Genomic DNA, 21,945 nt, shown 5'->3' with positions numbered 1-21,945 from the left:
CAACATTATTACTACGCCTTTCAGCACTATTTGCTCTCCATAAAATACAGTCAGTGCTATCAACTGATGGAAAGATGATGGAGTCCTTCTGTAAGTGAATTATTTTGTTGAGATTCCAGAGCAGGTTAAAATGCATTAACTATTTCTAACTCAGTATTATAATAAGCCTATGAAGCCAGAGATTTAGTCTCTGATCTTTCTATTGAAAAGGATCTTTGGAGAACAGGAGTTGTGTTTCGCTGCAGTAGAGTAAGCTAAACTTATTTTTATTATTGTGTTTGATACACTGTGCCATGCTGAGTGATGATAGTAGAAGTCAATGTATGGAACACACTATATTAGGAAGTGTTAGGATCAGGCAGACCAACAATATGATTCTGTATAAATGAATGAATCAACCAACCAACCAACCTTTTATTAAGCTGGTAGATTAACTGTAAATGCAGTAGGATGAATTCTCAGAGTTTAAAAAATTTAGATAGAATGTTTGGATCCCATTGCCAGAAGTATTTGACTTGGAATGGCCACTTCTAAAGTGGCATCAGCTGGAATTTGTGTGTATCTCAGTATAGTGGAGTAAATGAAAGATTGTTGATTTAAGATATTTTGCCACATACTTAATCGAAAAAACTTAGCATATTAGTACTTGCATTCCTCCATTTATTTTATCTTCTGCTGTAGTATTGTTATAAAGCAAATTTTCTAGTGGAAATTCATGGCACAGATCTTCTTTGATTACTCATTTTTAGATCTTTTGTGGGGTTTTGCAGATCTCATAAATGCAAGTGAGATAGTACCTATGAAATGACAGAATAAAGGATGCAGAATTATTATAAGTACATCATTCAAGTAGAAAGCTTTTGTTTGCCCCTCAATTAATTTCAAAAATAAGTTTATTAGATCATGAATTATATATTGCCCAGTTAACCTTTGAAACATTTGACCCGTAAATGAGTTGGCAATTAGTATTTATGATCCAAAGGCATAAAGGAGGAAATCTTAGAACAGCATGGGAGTTGAAGAACAGGGAAAAGAGACATATTAGGGCTGCCACATTTTTGTTTATTCTTGTTGGGTTCCATTACTTTTTATTTTTTATTTTGTATTATTATATTATTGGTGTCAACTTGCATGGAACCCTGACAAGTGGCTTTAACTATATATACTATTCAGTGCTGCTTACATAAGATGAGCAGTCATATAAATTAAATGTTACAGAAACATAATTAATTGAATTTAGATTATTCTGAACATTGTGCACATTATTCAAAACAATTTGGAATTCCTCAGGATAATTACAATGTTATAAATTCAACTACATAAAATATATTTAAAAAATCCCGTGTTACAGTATATTGCAAAACACATGGAATATATTTTACAATGACTATGATAATGATCTATCACTATTATTGTATGTACACTGAGAACTTATGCACTGGAGACAAATTCCTTGTGTGTCTAATCATACTTGGCTGATAAAGAATTCTAATTCTAATATAAGGCTGTGATTCCACATCCAGCTGGCTTGCCTTTATATTGAATTTTATTGGGAAATCCATCATCAGCAATATTTTAACCCATCATTAACATTACTTTCCATTTCCAATCATAGCCAAGACTTTTCACAAAAATCATACTGGATTATTAATAGCAGTAGCTAGTTTTTCTTGATGTGGCTGGTGGTAATGCTTTTTACATCAGTATTAACCCCAGTCCTTGTCAGAACGTAGACACGCTCATGCAGCATTCCGTTTCCTATAGCTGAGGGAGAGTGACTAGCTCAAAGTTCCCCAGTTGGCTTTGTGCCTAGAGCAGGACTGGAGCTCACCACCTCCTAGTTGTCTGCTTCAATGTCCTACCTGTCAATGACTTCTTCAGCTTCAACCACAATAACACACGAGCAAACAAAAGATACAAACTCAAAATAAACCGCTCCAAATTCAATTGCAGAAAATACAACTTCAGCAACAGAATGGTCAATGGCTGGAACTCACTACCTGGACTCTATTGTTACATCCTCAAACCCCCAAAACTTTAACCTTAAACTGTCTACTGTGGACCTCACTCCATTCCTAAGAGGTCTGTAAGGGGGTGTGCATAAGCGCACCAGCGTGCCTACTGTCCCTGTCCTACTGTTCCCATTTATTCATACTCATTTATTATGTATATACTTATAGCAGTTTATAGTTATATGTTTATACTGTATGTTATGTTCATACTTATACTTGTTTTCTCATACATGCTTGACAAACTAAACTAAATAAATAAATAAAATAGTTTGTAGTCCTGTGCCTTAACCACTACACCAAAAAATAACTGTTCCCCTCCTCCCCCAAAGAGAATGCCCAGTAGACACACCTATTAGCTGCTGGGGATGAGAACAGAACATTTGGGGGAGGAGTCAAAGCTATTGAAATGTCCCAAACCATGACAAGATGCACTCCATGTTGCAATGTTTTTCAATCTAGTATCCATACTCCAAAATATTCAAAAGCTGTTAGATGCAAGTGAAGTAGATATCAGTAGAGAATAAGAAGAGGTTAGGACAAAAATAAAGTCTTCTCTGTTTTTGCTTATTTCTAGTTCTACTTCTTTTAGTACTATTCCTGGGTGTGCCCAGATCAGAAAATCATCTTACCAATCTGGAAGAGTGTTTCCAAGAGCCTGAATATGAAAACTGGCTGGCTATTGCCAGACATGGTCTAAGAAGGACCTTGAAACCTAAGACAATTGTGATTGTCGGAGCAGGAATTAGTGGACTGACTGCCGCCAAATTACTCAGAGAAGCTGGACATCAGGTAATTACCCAACTGCCTTTTTACTCAGCTGATGAAAAGACAAATTAGATGTGTTTGGGAGGGTTTTGGAACTGAAGCACTCATTGGGATGGGCAAGTAGAGATAGTCCTTGACTTTCAACTGTCTGTTTAATGACCTTTTGAAGTCACAACGGTACTGAAAGAAGTGAGGTCTGACCAGTTCTCATAGTTACAAATGTCACAGCATCCTCATGGTCACCTGATCAAAATTTGGGTGTGTGGCAACTGGCATGTATTTATAATGGTCATGTGATCACCATTTGCAACCTTCCCAGCTGGCTTTTGATAAACAAAGTCAATGGGAAAATCTGGGTTTGCCATGTGATTTGCTTAACAATCATGGCAAAAAATGGTAAAATTTGGCACACCTCACTTAACAGCTGCCTTGCTCAGCAATGGAAATTCTGGTCCCAATTGTGGTTGTAAGTTGAGGACTACTTCTATAATATTTGATGAATAACACTTAGCTATAGCACTTATAGACCACTTCACAGTGCTTTACAGCCCTCAATAAGCAATTAACAGAGTCAACATATTGGCCCCAACAATCTGGGTCCTCATTTTACCAACCTCGGAAGGATGGGTGAGTCAACCTCAATGGTGAGACCCAAATTGCCAAACTGCTGGCAGCCAGTGATCAGCAGAAGTCACCTGAAGCCTGAATAATATAAAGACGAAAAATTAATTAATTATTATTTGTGAATATTTACTTCAATTATTTGAATTTTTTATTTAATTGATGGTCTCCTAGAAGAGCCAGTGTCATGTAGACATTAAGACAACAGGCTAGAAACCGGGAGGCTGTGAGTTCTAGTTCTGTCTTAGGTTCAAAACCAATTGATGACCCTGGGCCAGTCAGACCCTGAAAGGAGGCAATGGCAAATAACTTCTGAAAATAATTTGCCAATAAAACTGTAGGGACTTGTCCAAATAGGCTTTGAGAGAGGGAGGAGGAGGAGGAATTATTTAAGGACCAGACTTTATAATAATTGTTGCAATATATTAATAGCCAACCGAGAATATACCTCCAGCCAGTAAGGGTGCTGGTTGCAGGGTTTGCAAAGGTAAATCAAAGTTCACGTGAAATCAAAGGGAGATTTGCAAGGCGAGGCACACAGAGGTACAGATCACCAAACACTTAATGAGAAGAGAGAGAAATTAGAATCCATTCCTCATCAGTACTCTTTTCTCCTAGGTTGTGATTTTGGAAGCCAGTAACCGTGTGGGAGGACGCATAAGGACTCACCGAGAAGAAGACTGGTATGTGGATTTGGGCCCGATGCGATTGCCCAAAACCCACAGGTAAGGTTGATTGAAAGGTATTTCTCCATTCATCATCTGATATGAGAGGCAAATTTAGTCACATTTAATAAATTGTTGCCGTCCTGAAATGCTAGGTATATTGTTAGAAAAAATGAGAACTGTTAAATTGCTTACTAGAACAGGACAACGGTTGTGTTGATAAGGACTTGACTCTGAAAACTATTCAGAAAGCTTGCATCTTGCAATATCATTTCTGGGCGGCCCATATAAAAGTAAAATTCATTTAAAGACACATAATAACAATAGCCATGATGAATCTCTATAGAGTGGTAGCAGTAGCCAATTTCATGGGCCTCATCAATGTCCTAAACCTGGAGAAATGGCCACATTTTTAAAGTTTTCAGAAATGCCAGCTGTGTCAAGGCCAACTAGATTTGGATGGTGGTGGAGAGTTCCAGAGAGTAGAACTAGAATTGTGGAATTTTGGAAACTGTACTATTACTTCAAATGGTGATCAATGTATTAAATTAAGGATAGATACCGTATATACTCGAGTATAAGCCGAGTTTTTCAGCACATTTTTTGTGCTGAAAAAAACCCCCTCGGCTTATACTCGAGTCAGATTCCCCTCTGAAAAAAAAATGGTGTGGAGCTCCGGAGCCGGGCAGCCGCTTCCCTGCTTCCGTGTTTCCTTTGCAACTTTTAAGCATGGGGGTAATCGGAAGCAGAAAAGTTCTTGCATGAGGATATATTGTTTTTTCTTTTTTTAACTGTTTTTAGGGGGGGGAAGACCCACCGCCATGTGAGAATGCTCAGACACGAAATCTATCCGCCCGAAAATAAGTGTGTGTGTGTGTGTGTGGGATTTTTAACAGAGGGAAGATGTAGGGAGAAGGCAAAAGCGACGGAAGATCCTTCAGGGGAAACTGAGGGGGAGACTCACCCTTGGTTCAGATGAGCCCCCTTCCCCGCCCCTAAGGAAGCAGAGGCAGCCAGCAAGGGCAGGCAAGCCCCACTTCACGGACTCCGTCTGTCCTCGCTCCCACCCACCCACCCACCCAAAGCCATGAAGTCCCCCAATCACGCAGCCCAGAATCGCCTTCCCCTCAGGGGGCAGCAAGGACGCCCGGTGTTTCCCGAGACAAGAAGCTCCGCCGTGCAATGAAAGCGCCCTGGCTCTAGGCTCGCGGGCTCAGAAAACAACGCTGAGCCGAGGTCGCCGGCTTCGCTCAGCTTCATTTCCTCAGCTCCAGCTGCTTTCAGTCCGCTCGGGAGGAGGGGGAAGAGGTGGTGGCGGCGGCTTGCGTTGTTTTCTGAGCTCTAGGCTCTAGGCTCTAGGGCTCAGAAAACAACGCGAGCCGAGGTCGCTTCGGCTCCGCTCAGCTTCGTTTCCTCCTCCTCCTCCCGAGCGGACTGAAAGCAGCTGGGGCTGAGGAAACGAAGCTGAGCGGAGCCAAAGTGACCTCGGCTCGCGTTGTTTTCTGAGCCCGCGAGCCTAGAGCCAGGCCGCTTTCATTGCACGGCGGAGTTTCTTGTCTCGGGAAACACCGGGCATCGTTGCTGCCCCCTGAGGGGAGGGCGATTCTGGGCTGTGCAATTGGGGGACTTCGAGGCTTTGGGTGGGTGGGTGGGTGGGAGCCAGGACGTTGACTTTAAGCGCTGCCAACCAAGTGTTTCACAAATACCAGTGGGACCTCCGTCCACCACCACCCCTCCCTCTTTTGCCTCCTTCCTTCTGATCAATCAGGTTTTCCCAGTATTTGCTCACAGCTGTGTGCTAGGCGTTGAACGCGGGGATTTCTGATTCCCCTTACACGCATGTGGATATGCCGCGGGGCATTTTCTTCCAAACGCCCCATGGGCAGAGAACACTGACTTTCATGATAGTGAGATCATTTCCCAAATTAATTGATTCACTAACCCAAAAGAAGAAGATGTTGATGACAGTGGGAGGCAGGGTCACTCTCCTTGCACGAAAAGCAAGAGCCGTTCTTATGATCTCTCTCTCCCGTAAAGTCAAGCCCTTTCCAGCATGCGCGATCCGCCCCGCCGCTTTGCACCTTGCAAATGCAAAAACCCTGAGATTTTGCATTTGCAAGGTACAAAGCTGCGGCGGCAGATCGCCAGCTGGAAAGGGCTTGACTGTATTACGGGAGAGAGAGAGAGAGATCATAAGAACGGCTCTTGCTTTTTTCTTGCAAGGGAGAGAGTGACTCCTGCCTCCCACTGTCATCATCATCTTCTTTGGGTTAGTGGGTCAATTAAACCTTTCATGATAGTGATATCGTTTCCCAAATTTCCCTTAAATCAGGGAAGAAATCACAAAAAAACCTTTGGACTAAGAATAAGCCTGTTCCTACGATGCCATTTTTGTTCACTGCGGTGTGAAAAGTGTGAAAAAACACACTTCTTTTTCTTCATCTTCTTGTTCCCTATTTACTGGTCTCTTTCAAAGAGGAAATTGTGAACATCAAACTTATTCTCAACTGTCCTAGTGAAAGTTTTTATTGGTATCTATTTTTATTTTTGAAATTTACCAGTAGCTGCTGCATTTCCCACCCTAGGCTTATACTCGAGTCAATAAGTTTTCCCAGTTTTTTGTGGTAAAATTAGGTGCCTCGGCTTATATTCAGGTCGACTTATACTCGAATATATACAGTACTTCCTTGAAACTGTTGATTCTCCTAAAAAGACGCCGTTTCTGTCACGGAAAGCTGAGGTGTGAAACTTTTTTAAAAAATATAATTTTACAGTGGGGTTATATATCAATTAATGGAGGATCTTGCTTTGCTATCAAAGCAAGTAGTCATTAGGATTACAAGCTATTACTTGGATAATGGTCAGTCTCTTTCTAAGGTGCAATTCCAGGAGAACAATGGTAGGGACAGACATTTGTCTTTGGTGGTCATTGAGAACCAGGTAAGGCTAGAACTGAACAATCCTTAATCTGACAAATTTGTGTTGTTCTCTTCCTGTGATAAAGAAATAAGTTCTCAAATAAATTTGGGTTTCTTTTCCCTTCACAGAATTGTACGTGAATACATTAAAAAGTTCAAACTTCGTCTAAACCCATTCAATCAGACTGATGAGAATGGCTGGTATTTAATTCAAAATGTCAGACAAAAAATGAAACCCAACAATCCTGGAAACTTTGGATACCAACTTAACCCCAATGAGAAGGGAAAGTCTGCAAACCAGCTGTTTGAGGAGACGCTGAACAAGGTACTTTTAAGGAGTAGACGGGATGTACAAGCAGACAAATCTAATGCACTTGTTTAGTTATGGTTGGTATTATGAGAATGGAAGAATAATATCAGGGATGAGAAAGGTTGGGGAAGGCTATTATAATACTTATTGAAATAATGTGCATAAAGCACTTTATATCACATACAAAATATATTAAATGACATGAAATATGAAAAAAGTGCACATTAAATAACAGAGTAATACAATTCAGTCTAGTTTCTAATAATTTTAATAGTCTTAAGGATTTTTAAATAGTTTTAATAGTTTTAGAGCCATGGTGGTGGTGCAGTGGTTAGAATGCAATACTGCAGGCTACTTCTGCTGCCTGCCGGCTGCCTGCAATTTGGCAGTTCAAATCTCACCAGGCTGAAGGTTAACTCAGCCTTCCATCCTTCCAAGGTGGGTAAAATGAGGAGCCAGAATGTTTGGGGGGCAAAATGCTGACTCTATAAACCGCTTAGAGAGGGCTGTAAAGTACTGTAAAGCGGTATATAAGTCTAAGTGCTATTGCTTTTTATATTATGGTTTAAGCCACCTAGAATCACTTTGCATATTAAATAAATAATTAAAGGGATACATAGATATAATTTTATCAAAGGGTGCTTATAAAAAACTATATCTATATTACATGTAATGCATAAAATTAAAAATACCATATATTCAGGTGCTTTGTTATACATGCCAAGAAAGTTTTTGATAGGTTCCAATGGTCCTTCTTTTTTTCATAAATTGAATATATATATATATATATATATATATATATATATATATATATATATATATATATATATATATATATATATATATATAATACACATACATACAATGAGTTAGAACACATATCCAAAGTATACAACTAAAATCCTCCAGCTAAGTTTGATTTACAAAAGACTTTGAACGTGATGTATGGAATCCTTATCCATATTTCATGTTAAATGTATACCATGCCTCTAACTGAAGAACTAAATGGATTAGTTGATCATCATGTTATGTAGTAAAATGAGTAAAATTCACATGCATAGGGATTTATAAGGCAAATACAAATACAAATAATTTTGTTTTATGTATATGTATAATGTATATAATATAAAGCTTTAGACTTTTTATATTATAGGTAACTGAAGATATCAAAGCAGTTGCAGAAACATATAGTGAATAATATTTTCACATAATGAGGGTCTATCTATCATCTATCTATCTATCTATCTATCTATCTATCTATCTATCTATCTATCTATCTATCTTCTATCTATCCATCTTCTCTCTCTCTCTCCCCATCATCCATCCATTCATCTATCCATCCATCCATCTCTATCTCTCTATCTTCTACCTATCATCTATCTATCTATCTATCTATCTATCTATCTATCTATCTATCTATCTATCTATCTATCTATCTATCTATCTATCTATCTATCTATCTATCTATCTATCTATCTATCTATCTATCTATCTGTCATCCATCTATCATGTCAATCTATCTGGCAAATGTTCTAGAGTTGGTATTAGATACAGGATATTATTTTCCTGTTTCAAAGGAATCAGGTGAAAACAGAAGCTGCATTAATGTGAAGGTGCTCATTCCTTCTCAGATGTGTTTTCCCAAAAGAGTCTTCTTAATGAGCAAAGGAGAATATTCAGGTAATGTTACAAATTACACAAAGCAAAACAAAAGAGGGTGGGATTTTGGTGTCATTTATAAGAGGAGACCAATTTAGGACAAGGCAAATGCAAAGACTGTTGCAACTGTAAGGAAGTTGCAACTAACTGTATGTATTCTCCTGCTCAGGTCACAGACAACTGTACCCTTCTGAAGGAAAAATATGATTCATTTTCCACAAAGGTAAAACTGATGTTCTTATTAATTCTTTTCACAAAATGAAAACCCTCACTATTTTCTCCAGATGAATATGTTGTTTCCAATAATATTTTCCCCAAAAATATTTTTTATTTTATTTTACAACAAATCCATCTTTCAGTTATACAGTCTGTCGACTGGGTACATATATCTTGTGCAGATATTTATATTTTGTATACATTTCTTACCAGGGTTACATTCATATTAAAAACAACTCAACTTTATATATCTTATCATTATAACAATGTTCATTTAACTTCTTACTTTATTTTCCAACCATTTATAAAATAAATCCCATATCATATACTGTAACATTCCATTCCTTTTTGTTCTTTAATTGCCAATGTTAATCTATTCATTTCTGCACATTCCAATATTTTCAAAATCATATCTTCCTCTATCAGAATCTTTTCATTTTTCCAATTTTGAGCAAATACAATTCTAGCTGCTGTATATATACATACATACATACATACATACATACATACATACATACATACATACATGTATATGTGTGTTTTCTGAGGTTTTCGTGGGTATTTGTATGTGGATCTTTGGTTATTCGGGTTTTCTCCCATGTAAAATTGGAAGTATCTAGGTGAAGTTTCGATGAAGTCTCATTCATCATCTTCAGGCTTGTGTCTTCGGCTTTGTGCTTCTCGGAGTAATGTGAGCTTGCAGCTGCTTCTTTCTTTTAACTGCTAGTGGGGATGTGACTTGATTGGGTGGGGGCTTGGCTGTGTTCTGATTGGCTGGGGGTGTGTTCTCATTGGTTGGGGGGTTGGCTGTGTTCTGATTGGCTGGGGGTGTGTTCTGTTCAGGTGGGGGCTTGGTTGTGCTCAGGTTAGTCTTAGTTGTCGGGGGATTTGAGCTGGTGAGCTGTGATCCTGTTGTTTGGCTTCACGTTTGTGGTCTTGCCACATCTTCATGGTGGGCGTCAGTTCGCTTCATGTATGGGTCGGAGGGGTTTGGAGCAGGTAGTGATGCAGCTGCGGTATGGCTTCTGGTCCATGGTCAGAATCACCAATCAGAACACAGCCAAACCCCCTACCAATGAGAACACCCCCCCACCCAATCAGAACACAGCCAAGCCCCCACCCAATCAAGTCACACCCCCCACTAGCAGTTAAAAGGAAGAAGCAGCTGCAAGCTCACATTACTCCGAGAAGCACAAAGCCGAAGACACAAGCCTGAAGATGATGAATGAGACTTCATCGAAACGTCACCTAGATACTTCCAATTTTACGTGGGAGAAAACCCGAATAACCAAAGATAGATAGATAGATAGATAGATAGATAGATAGATAGATAGATAGATAGATAGATATATTTTCTTAAGTTTTCGCGGGTACTTACATGTATGGTATTCAGCTTTGTTCGGGTATTTTCCGACGTCATTATAGTTGTGCTTTTAAAGTTGTAGCAATGTTTCGGCAGAATCTCATCTGCCATCTGCCAGAAGCCTGATGATGGCAGATGAGATTTGCCGAAACGTTGCTACAGCTTTAAAAGCACAACTACAATGACGTATGAAAATACCCGAACAAAGCTGAATACCATACATGTAAGTACCCGCGAAAACTTAAGAAAACATACATACATACATACATACATACATACATACATACATACATACATACAAATATTTTTTTCTTTACTATAGTTTTTGGGTAAAATCCTCAATAAAAATATCTGAGGTTTTAAGTGTATGTTTTGTTTTATTATCTTTTCAAACCATGTGTGTATTTTTGTCCAATATCTTTTAGCTTCTGTACATGCCCACCACTTTCTAGGGGTATGGGGGAATTAAAGAAGAGTGATGAATAGCTTACTATTGCTTTTCAACAGGAATTATAAGGAAAAAGGCCACATTCAATTGACAATGCAGTTTTGAATCAATCTAATGAATGAACTACAACTTGGCTAATGTCCATGCTTTTCAAGTTTGCAATGTAGTTGACCAATTAAAAAAATCTGTCAGAGAAAACTTTATTAAGAAGCAATGTACAAAATAAATTGAAGAAAATTAATTGCCAAGCCTAGCCATGTTTATCAAAATTCTAAAGAAAAGAAAAATATGTTTGGAGAAATGTATATCAAATGGATATACATTTTATTATGAACATGGTTAAAACTGCTCAAAATGGTAGGGAACTGCCTGGTTGAATTTACCAGTGGGGGAGGAGGAAACCTCAAAGCACTGGTGGGATTCAAAATTTTTTACTACCAGTTCTGTGGGTGTGGCTTGGTGGGCGTGGCAGGGGAAGGATATTATAAAATCCTCATTCCCTCCCCACTCCTGAGGGAAGGTTACTGCAAAATCCCCATTCCCTCCCCAACCCACTAACCTGCTTTCCAGCTCCGTTCTCCTGTGCAGGGCAACAAAAGGAGACCCAGCCGATCAGTTGGGGCTCGGGAGGCAGAGAATAGATGGGGGTGGGGCCAGTCAGAGGTGGGATTTGCCGGTTCTTCAAACTACTCAAAATTTCCACTACCGGTTCTCCAGAACTGGTCAGAACCCGCTGAATACCACCTGTGCCTCAAAGGAAATGAAAACACCTGCAGCTGACAGAATTGTACAATGAGATTACTAAAAAATAAAAACTGACACTTGCATTTATCCTTTATTCACTGTGCACCATCCTATATTAATGTCAATGACAAAGGATCAGGACAATCCATTAAACTACAACAAAGAAGATTTATTCAAGCTTATACCCAAGAATCCAGCTAAGGTTCAGCATTATAATGGAGCAGAGCTGGTATTCAGCTGGTTCTGACCAGTTCTGGAGAATCGGTAGCGGAAATTTTGAGTAGTTTGGAGAACTGGCAAATACCACTTCTGACTGGAGATTTTACAGTATCCTTCCCCTGCCACGCCCACCAAGCCACGCCCACAGAACCGGTAGTAAAAAAAATTGAATCCCACCACTGTATTGGAGCTAGATAAGGGTCAATCAGATTCAGAAGGGGAGGGACTTGGACCATCTGTGGGAACCTAATGACTCTAAGCTGATGATGCACATAACTCCACCTACTCACCCCACCCCATTCTGCCTGTTCTTCTCCTACAATTAACTGCATAACTGGTTTTGTAGAAAGAGAATTGAATTCCTTTCCCCCTGCTGTTGTTGGGTTGTGTGTATGTGTGGGAATTGACAATACAGCTTTTTATTGTTTTGAGGCAGAAAGGGGCACAAGCCTTGGGGATTGTCCTTGTGATCTGCACTTTTCGGGATCTGCCACATGCCACTTACCTTCAGGTGGGGTTTCTGTTGGCATACCCCGCCGTAAGCCAACCTAAAGCTTCTCTAAAGTGGATTCAAAGAATGCTCTTCCGCAGCCTGTGCAGCCTACAAAATCCAATCTGTCCCATTCGCACATGAGTTTCAGAGGTTCCAAATGGCATACAAGAGCATAGACCTCTTGCATGACCTCCAAGGTCCCCCCCAAAAATCACATAGAATGGGGCATGCTTTTGAGAATAATTGTTGTCGGATGTGGGTGAGCATTAGCATGTCACTGAAAACATCATGGTGTGTCACCTTTGCTATCACTGTGGTAGCCTATGGATGTATTGCCATACTGTTTCTCTCATTCACCTACCTACTGCACTTTTCCAGAAATTTCTTTTCGTGACCTCCTAAGTTTGTCTGCCTTTGCATTAGATCCATGCAATCAAGGAAGAATTCTACTGTATATTCATGAGTGACAAAATTCAGAATTTCCTCGATCAAATATTTTTTGTATATTAGGAATATCTCATCAAAGAAGGAAATTTGAGCACGGGAGCTGTTGAGATGATTGGTGATTTCTTGAATGAAGAAGCTGGATTTCATAACTCATTCCTTATTTCTGTTATGGATCATTTCCTCTTTTTGAATAACAGGTAAACGAGATGGTGGGGGGAAACTAAAGGCTATTTTTTAAAAAATAAATTATATTTGCTATCTTCTTGGCAATTATGACAGTTGAAATAATCCTGAACTGAAACAGAAACTAATCTCTGATCTCAAGTAGATGGGCTAAAATAACTAGTATTGGACTGCATTAACTATCAAGATTGATGAACCCAAGCAAATCAGTACTCCGATACACCATCTTCTTCAAAGCACTAATATATTGAGTACATCAATTAGGCCAGGGATGGGATTCAAATTTCTTAACAACTGGTTCTGTGAGTGTGTCCTAATTTGTGGGTGTGGCTTGGTGGTCATGTGACTGGCTGGGCATGGCTTCTATGTAAATATTATAAATATTTATGTAAATATTGATTTTTTAATTAAAAAAGAGCAACTTTTACCCAAAATCAGGCAAAGCAGGCAGGCAGATTGAGTTGCTCACAGAATCACAGATTCATTCAGAGATCTATCTTTCTGCCATCGGCTACCTGAGTATGTCACATAAAATTTGTTTGCAAGCAAACTCATAAAATTTGCTAGCAAGCAAACTCACAAAATTAACTCACAACACACTATATGTAAATATTGAATTTTTTATAAAAAAAGAGAGCAACTTTTACCCAAAATCAGGCAAAGCAGGCAAGCAGATTGAGTTGCTCACAGAATCACAATTCACTTAGAGATCTATCTATCTGCAGTCGGCTACCGGAGTCTGCACTGAATAATAGAAGCTTCAGTCCTAAGGAAGGCTCTGCTCTGCTTAAAAGCAGAGCCGAGGATCTAAAGATTAGCTAGAAAGCAAGTAATCTAACAATTTCCTGCATTCTAGCTAATCTAAATCTCCCGGCACAGCAGAACAGCTGATGGTTGGGGGGAAAAATGAAAAAACGCAATTTAGCAGGCAAGTTTGATGGCGCACATCCCAGGTAAGGAGTGAGTGGGCGGTGTGGGGTGGGGCCCACCAGTGGCGCAATTTGCCGGTTCTCTGGCAGGTAGAATCCCACCCCTGGTGAGAATGCATTTTGTGCGCATGTATAGACCATTTCCAAAAAATCTCAGCTGTGCCGCCCAAACAGCTGACAAGTGCTGCGTGCGGGTGAGCAGCATTTCAAACTCCTCTTCTTTTCTGCTTTTTCAACCTCCTCTGTGCCGCGCAAAGCAGCTGAGGTTGAAAAAGCAGGAAATAAAGGACAGCCAAGAGCCCGGATGGGCGGCTGGGCCAAACAGAGCAGCAGACATCGAAGTGGTTCAGTGTCTGCTACTCTTCAGAGCTACTGGTTCTATAGAACCGGGCTGAACCAGTAGCATCCCACCCCTGAATTGGGCACAGATGAGGTTAAAAACAGCTCTGGCTATTTCCTGTTCCTTTGCACAGTTAAAAGTTAAGCATTCCCCCTCCCCCCAGGACACAGGTCATGTTGTCAAATTGGGTGCAATAGGGTTCGGTCTCTAGTCAGTGGTAGTTGGGATGACCTTGGTTCCCAGGAGATAGTAAGTTGTTTTGGCAGGTATGCATTCTGAGCCTCTTTCCCCCACCCCACCCACCCACCTTGAGCTGGGTGGCAACTTCAGAACCGGAAAGATGTATGCGACAGGCGTAATCTGTTCCAACTTGACATTAATTGCATTGTCTTCAGAAAATGAACATTTTTTGAGATAACTTAGAAATAACTGATAAACTGTACTTGCATTTGTTTCTTTCCTTCTCTCAAATTTAGTTTTGATGAAATTACTGGTGGATTTGATCAACTTCCTCAAAGGTTCTTTAAGGAAATGGTTAGAATTGTCCATTTCAATTGCACGGTGGAGAAGATACTTCGCATCAACAACAAAGTGAGAGTCTTCTACAACTGGTTGTCCAGGCCTACATCTCTGGTTGCTGACTATGTCCTCATCACAGCTACAGCAAGAGCCACACGACTCATCAAGTTTGTGCCACGTCTTTCCATTCCCAAGACTCGGGCACTGCGGTCTTTGACTTATGCAAGTTCTACTAAAATTGCTTTGATTTGCACTGAGAAGTTTTGGGAGAACGAGGGGATCCACGGAGGGAGATCGATCACAGATCTCCCATCACGAATAATTTACTATCCAAATCATGACTTGCCCCATGGAATAGGAGTCCTTCTGGCATCCTATACTCGGTATTCTGATTCTGAGTTTTATACGGCACTCAGTGATGAAAAGTGTGTTGATGTGGTGATGGATGACCTTGTAGAAATCCATCAAGTATCTAAAAATTATCTCAAATTGGTCTGTGGCAAATCTGTGGTGCAAAAATGGACCCTTGACCAATACTCTATGGGAGCATTCAGCACATACACCCCATACCAGATTACCCATTATTCTCAGATACTGGCCCAAAATGAAGGGAGGATCTACTTTGCTGGTGAATACACAGCTCATCCACATGGTTGGATTGAAACTTCAATGAAATCTGCCATAAGGGAAGCAATTAATATCCACAATGCATAAAAGGAGTAGTTTAATGCGGAAGCATTTACTGGTTTATCGAAGAATAATTTTCTTACAGAACAATCATTTGGCTGTGACTCCACATAAGAGTTTGGGAGCAACTTGTCTTGTTGTTTCTAACCGATAATGCTTTCTAATTTCTAAATGAAATATTTTAAATCTCAATGGTATTGTTTATACTCTTTCTTTATTTTTCTATTTATGGTCTTGCTATATAAAGACAGATCTAATGCCTCAGCAGACGAGTTAAAGAAAGTGATCTGAACATAAGAGCCAATGCTATCTGGCATCTATAATTACATAATATTCTATAATTTATACAAACTATTTCAACATACTTCTATTCATTCTAATATTATGGACCATAACTACAAATTAGGGGATGAAACGTTGTCTGAAGATACTTTCTGTGGTCATGAGGCCAGCATGACTATACTCCAAGGTGCATGGAAAGCTGTTACATTCCCACCAAAGTGGTACCTATTTATCTACTCACATTTTCATACTTTCAAACTTCTTTCAAATTGCCAGGTGGGTAGGAGCTGCGGCAAAGAACGGGAACTCACCCCATTGTGCAGCACTCGGTTCTGGAACCCAGGCTATGAGCTTTCCAGCTGACAAGCTCAGTGTCTTTTACCACTGAGCCATAGTGCCCCCTTTATGGGAAGGGATAGACTGCCCCAAAACATTACTTTAACATGCTAACATCTTGGTGGAGCATTTGTGGAGGCCACAGCATTGCTGCAAAAACTACAGTGCTACCAGCTGTTTGCTCTGTAGCATTTTAGACATTTGTTTATTTTTTTTCAACACAATCTAAAAGTGAAGTAGGACAAGGAGGCTGCTAGGCTGTATTTGGGAATAGACTGGTATTCCCTAGTATCACACAATCCTTCCCAAGGTTGAAGATGTATTAATGTTACTAAGAGAAGACCATGTGCCCCTCAATAACTCAATCATATCTCCTCTGTCAACTTGGTTGTTGCACTGGTTGACTTTGATAAAGTTTATGGGGTCATCTTTGGAGACCAGAGCTATGACAGTATCCTTACACACGCACATTAGAAAACAAACTTAAGGTTTTCGGTTTGTCGGCTTCGCGAGCGGTAGGGATTGCGCGATCCTCTTGCGCGGTCCGCCAGCTAGCCGTTTTGAGGCTCCGACCCGGGCGGTGCGAACGAGGCTGCCCTGCAGGGTAGCCGAAGGTAAGGGGATCGGAGGAAGGGTTTGGGGTGTTGCAGACCCCCTCCTGGCCGGCAGAACCCCCTGTTACCAGGGCGCGTGCAGCGGCGGTCCGTAATGGCCGCCACAAAGGAAGTTGACAGCCGAACTGAAAAGTATCTTGCGCAGGAGGAAGAAGAGAAAGTTATTGAAAGTAAAGTTCTTCTTGGTCGACCCAGGGCTTTGAGATCTATCTAATTTAATTCCTGGAAAAGATGGTTTCTGATGATTTCTTCCACAAGAGAAAAAAAGCGGCTATTTTGAGGTGCTGAAGGGAAAGTTTACTCTCCCTCCCGACGGAATTAAGCCGGAAGGGAGAGGATAAAGAAAATATATTAATTTGGATCTTGTTGGAGGAGATGCCTTGAAGACTTGAGGACAGAAATACAATCTTAATAAGGCTTTAAAATATAGACTTGGATTTTTTTTTTATTTGTTTGATACCACCCTGGAAGAGGAAGGGGGAATTTTGGCTTGCTTGGATTTATTGAGGATTGTGGATTTTGGGATTGTTTTGCTTTTCTCTCGAATATTTGGTTGGTGTAAGAAGAAAGAGGAATAAAGAAAAGAAAAGATTTATTTATAATGGCTTTCCTTTTTGAAGACCTGAGGGATGAATATGAGCAAACAAAAGCAGCCTGCAAAGATGGCATGGAAAAAGCTTTTCTATTTCTAGAAATGGCGCTGGTCAATTATCAACAGACAATGGAACAGATGGAAACGGAAGAAGAACAACAAGGAAGAGATGAAGACGCCATCTTCATTGAATCCCAAAACTTATCTAAGGAAGAAGGAAGGAAGAGAGCAAGGAAAATGAAGGACTTAAGATCTAAAAAAACATTTGAGAAAGAGAAAATATGATGCAAAGTAAATATAATGATAGCAAACAAGAGAAAAAGGGAACACAACAGAGAAGGGATCCCAGCAAGGCAGAGGTTAGAAGAAGAAGGGGGTAGGAAGATTTGGTGGGGAAGAAAGAAAGGGAAAGGCGGAGAAAAGCCTCAAAGCTTTAAAATTGGATGGGAGAAGAGGATTTTTTTAGAGACAAAGGATGAAATGTAATTTTCTGTAAGAAAGATTCTGCTAAGGTACAGAAGATGGTATTGTAACATTTATATTTGAAATAGTAAATTAGAATGGTTTAAGATTTAATAAGAAATTAAAATGTTGAAGTTTTTAATAATGATTGATTTTTAAAATGTAATAAAATATCGAAGGAAAAGAGGATACAATGTATTTAAACATTTTTGGTGGATAGAATGTACCAAGCAGAACCAAATTGGGTATTTGTTATGCTGAATGTTAATTTTACTAACTTAGGGGAGGATAGAAAGGCATCATACTCTGATTAGTGATTTCAGGAGAAATTTTTTTATTATAAGAAGAGATAGAGGGATAATTGAATGGGCAAAAGATACAAATTTAATGATTTAATTAAGATGGATTAAATAAGATAGAAATGTGAAGAGTGATATGTGCTATTATTTTAGCCCATGCAAAGAGAGGTAACTGGGGCCAAGGTACTTTACTAAAAGAATTTTTTTATGTTTGTTTGTGTTTGTTTGTGTTTTATGAGAATATTGGGGAAATTATTGTAGAAAGACAGGGAAAGATTCAATATGTAATGATTTGTTTGTTGTTGAAACTTTTAATAAAACTTGTTTTTAAAAAAAAAAAAAAAAAAGAAAACAAACTTAAGCAACATATAGGGATTTTAAAATATCAAGCAGTTTTTACAGCTTGCATATTTTTAATTTTAGGAAACCACACACTCTCATATTTTCCAGAAAGCAGGATAGGAACATTCTTGCTTTATAAGAACTTAAAATTCTATGGACTTTGGGCTCAGATAGAACCATCTAATGATCTCCCTGACTCAGAGTGTTGGTGAAATGTAAAATTATGTATTGTATGGAGACATTTTTCTCCCATTTTTTAATACAAACGGAATAATATAAGACAAACAAAAGGAGCCCCAGCCTCACATAGTTTAGCATATACTGTAATTTCAGTATGAACTCCTCTATTACAAGATGCAACAGCCACTAAGCTGAATAGCTTTGATGATTTCATAGAGGATTAGACTGTTAGTAATTGCTACTCCTGACTGTTACATAATATTTTCTCTTTTTATTCTCTTCCAAATAACCACATTGATGTGGCCCTTGTTAGGTGGTTTAGATAGACAACCTACATTTCTGAATGTGCTTTTTCAGTTCTACTAGCATATCACGGTTCCTCAAACTGTATATCAAGGGATTCAGCATGGGAGTCACAATGTCACAGAACAAAGAGGCCACCTTATCCTGTTCTGGTGTTCTGTAAGATCTGGGTCTCATATATTTAAAACTTGCTGCCCCATAGAAGAGCCCCACCACACAGAGGTGGGAGACACATGTGCCAAATGCTTTATGCCTTCCCTCCACTGATTGCATTCCCAGGACCGTCAAAAGGATAGAGATGTAGGAAGCCAGGACAATGGAGAAGGGACCCAAGAGTAGTACACTGCCAGTTAGGAAAAACAAATTTTCATAGGTGGATGTTTCAGAACAAGATAATTTCAGCAGAGCTTGAATTGTGCAAAAGAACTGATTCACTCTATTAGACTTACAGAAAGGTAGCTGGAGCACATAAAAAGTGTGCATGATTGAATGAAGAATTGCCCCAAGCCAGACTCCGCCCGACATGGTCACACATACCCTTCTGCTCATGAGAACTGGATAGTGCAAAGGTTTGCAAATGGCCACGTACCGGTCATAAGACATGACGGTCAGTAGGAGGCACTCGGCTCCTCCCATCATAAAAGTGGAAAAAATCTGAATCCCACATCCAGGCAATGAAATTGTATTATCTTTTTTCCAAAAATCCATGGACATTTTGGGGACAATGCTAGAAACCTGGCAGGTGTCTATAAAGGAGAGCTGGCTGAGGAAAAAGTACATAGGGACTCTGGAATATGAACCTGTGACAATTACAAAAAAGAAAAGACAGTTTCCCAGTAAGGCAACAAAAAAAGTCAGTAGGATCGCCCCAAAGAAAACTGTATGCATCACCGTGTGATTCAGAAGTCCAAGAAGAATGAATTCGGTCCACAAAGTTCTATTCATTATTTCCATTGCGACTTCTCCTGAAAACATAACAGAAAATATTGGAATTAAAGCTAGAAAATCATGGGAGGTTGAGATGAAAACTAAATCAAAGCTGGTAATAGTTGGATAAGAATCACATATTCAGATGTCTGTAGAGATTCTTAGTCATCCAGGTCATGACTGAGAATCTCTACAGACTTTTTAGCTATTCAATTTGGGATGAACACCCTTTGAATGGTGCGGGAGTAGGAATGGATTTCCAGAGGAAAAATTTCAGACTACAGGAACCAGGAGCACCACTCAGGTGATCCTGAGGACACAGATAAACTTCCAAGTGCTTCAAGGACCCTCTAAAAGGATGCAAATGACCAGCTGTCTGCAAGGAATATAAATCCTTCCATTCCCCACTGTCCTGTAAGAGCTGAAGAAGCTTCTTGGATGAGAAGAGAAATGTCTTCAAAAGCAAAAACAAGAAACTCCAGTGCCTCCTGAAAAAAGCACCTTTGGGACACATATACAGATACACACACAAAGTTCACACACCTGCAGTCAGAACATCTTTGACTCCTTTGCTGAGCTATTTTCCACTATCAAACGGATTTTTTTTAAAAACAACAGTTATTCAGCATTAGAAAAAACATCCTGGCTGTAAATTCTATCCATTTCTTTAGAGAAAATTGCGGATCTGAACAGATGTCCTTTCATTATTACATCTGCAGTTTCAGTTTCTGGGTGAAAATATGTAGGTCTGTCTTCTGGAAATGCATTTGATTCCCCCCACCCCCAGGACTCATTATTATTATTCTAAGCATCAAGATTGTGTCTTACGTCCATATTTGCTTTCTTACCGATGCATTTAATCATCCACCTTTGTATTACGATCTTTTCCCTGATGATTTTTAGAAATTCAAATATTCTTCACAACAATCCAATGTCAATCCCAAAGCCATTATTACCTGCTAGGTAGTATATATTACTTTCACACATGATTTTTAGGCTTTCTCCTGGTGCTTCACTTTTAGCTGCATTCCTACAATAAAATACTTTCCACTGCCCATTAACTTCTGCTATGTTGAACAAGCTATGGTAAGTAATTGCTTTGTTTTGAAAGAATGGCTGATTAATTATTGCATCAGTCAGGCAACTGAAAATCTCACACCTCCAGGGTGAAAAAAAAATCTCCTAAGGTATGAGACTTTAAGAACTTCACTCACTATTCCCAAGGCTTTAATTTGGGACTGACTAATGTGAGTAATTGCCTTTGAGATGTTGAGAAGCAGAGTGACAATGAAATACAGGTAGTCCTTGACGTATGAGCACAATTTTTCTGCCTTCTGCACAGAGGTGGATTTATAAACTGTACAGATGCAGATAGATAACTCAACAAGACGTCCATAACAAATTACATTTATTGGTTCATCAGGTATCCTCATTACTCACGTTTGTGATGAAGTTCTTCTTTAATGACCAATCCTTTGTATATCTGTCTTGTAGTAAAAGATGGTTATCTCCTAACCCATCTTGTAGCGATAGAAAGAAGCTGCCATGAGTTCGTGAGTTCAGGCAAGAGTGAGGAAAACTTCCCCCAACCCCTTGAGGGTCAATTTAGTGACCAATCACCTTTTGGTCACCTTTTGGTCACCTTTTAGGGTGTGGTCACATGATATGTATTACATTTCCCAGGATACCTTTAACTACATTTACCATGATGCCTTCCCTTAAGGGGACAGCTCATAATTCCTAAGTAACTATCCAATTCCCATAGACTGTTTGGGACAGCACACTCCCCGCCTGGAATTGTAAATTCCACTATTAAAGAGGAGAAAAAAAATTAACTATAAACTAAGAAAATCAGTAAACAGTAATACTATGAATAGCAGATAACTATATAACTAAGAAAAACAGTAAACATTAATAAAGCATCAAACAAAGCAAAGCATGCAAAGCTTGAGGTTCAATCTTCAAGTTCGGCCTCTTGGTGCAAGTCTGCTGGTCATCCCTGGTGGCCTTTTAGGGTGTACAGGTACTCTTTATGGCAAAGGTGAAAGTCTGGTGGTCGCTTCTGGCGGC

The 21,945-nt window shown here is 39.5% G+C and overlaps 2 protein-coding genes across 2 annotated transcripts; one reads left to right on the top strand and one right to left on the bottom strand.

Annotated features, from left to right (window-relative positions):
• The first annotated feature begins 74 nt into the window (after nucleotides 1-74).
• On the top strand, nucleotides 75-15,591 carry LOC113431331 (L-amino-acid oxidase). Its single transcript, XM_087954160.1, has 7 exons — nucleotides 75-90; nucleotides 2,587-2,801; nucleotides 4,017-4,123; nucleotides 7,111-7,306; nucleotides 9,120-9,173; nucleotides 12,944-13,077; nucleotides 14,809-15,591. The coding sequence occupies exons 1-7, from the start codon at nucleotides 75-77 to the stop codon at nucleotides 15,563-15,565; spliced, it is 1,479 nt and encodes a 492-aa protein (XP_087810286.1). The 3' UTR covers nucleotides 15,566-15,591.
• A 3,310-nt stretch (nucleotides 15,592-18,901) lies between these two features.
• LOC113424984 (olfactory receptor 2V1-like) lies at nucleotides 18,902-19,902 on the bottom strand. The gene has a single exon (XM_026686945.2). It carries the CDS (start codon nucleotides 19,900-19,902, stop codon nucleotides 18,964-18,966), a length of 939 nt encoding a protein of 312 aa, XP_026542730.2. The 3' UTR covers nucleotides 18,902-18,963.
• Nucleotides 19,903-21,945: the final 2,043 nt, after the last annotated feature.

This window comes from Notechis scutatus, chromosome 2 (genome assembly GCF_049901735.1).
Source record: "Notechis scutatus isolate UNSWTSFEM ecotype Mainland chromosome 2, rNotScu1.2, whole genome shotgun sequence".
NCBI lineage: Eukaryota > Metazoa > Chordata > Lepidosauria > Squamata > Elapidae > Notechis > Notechis scutatus.
This window is presented reverse-complemented; position numbering and strand designations above follow the sequence as displayed.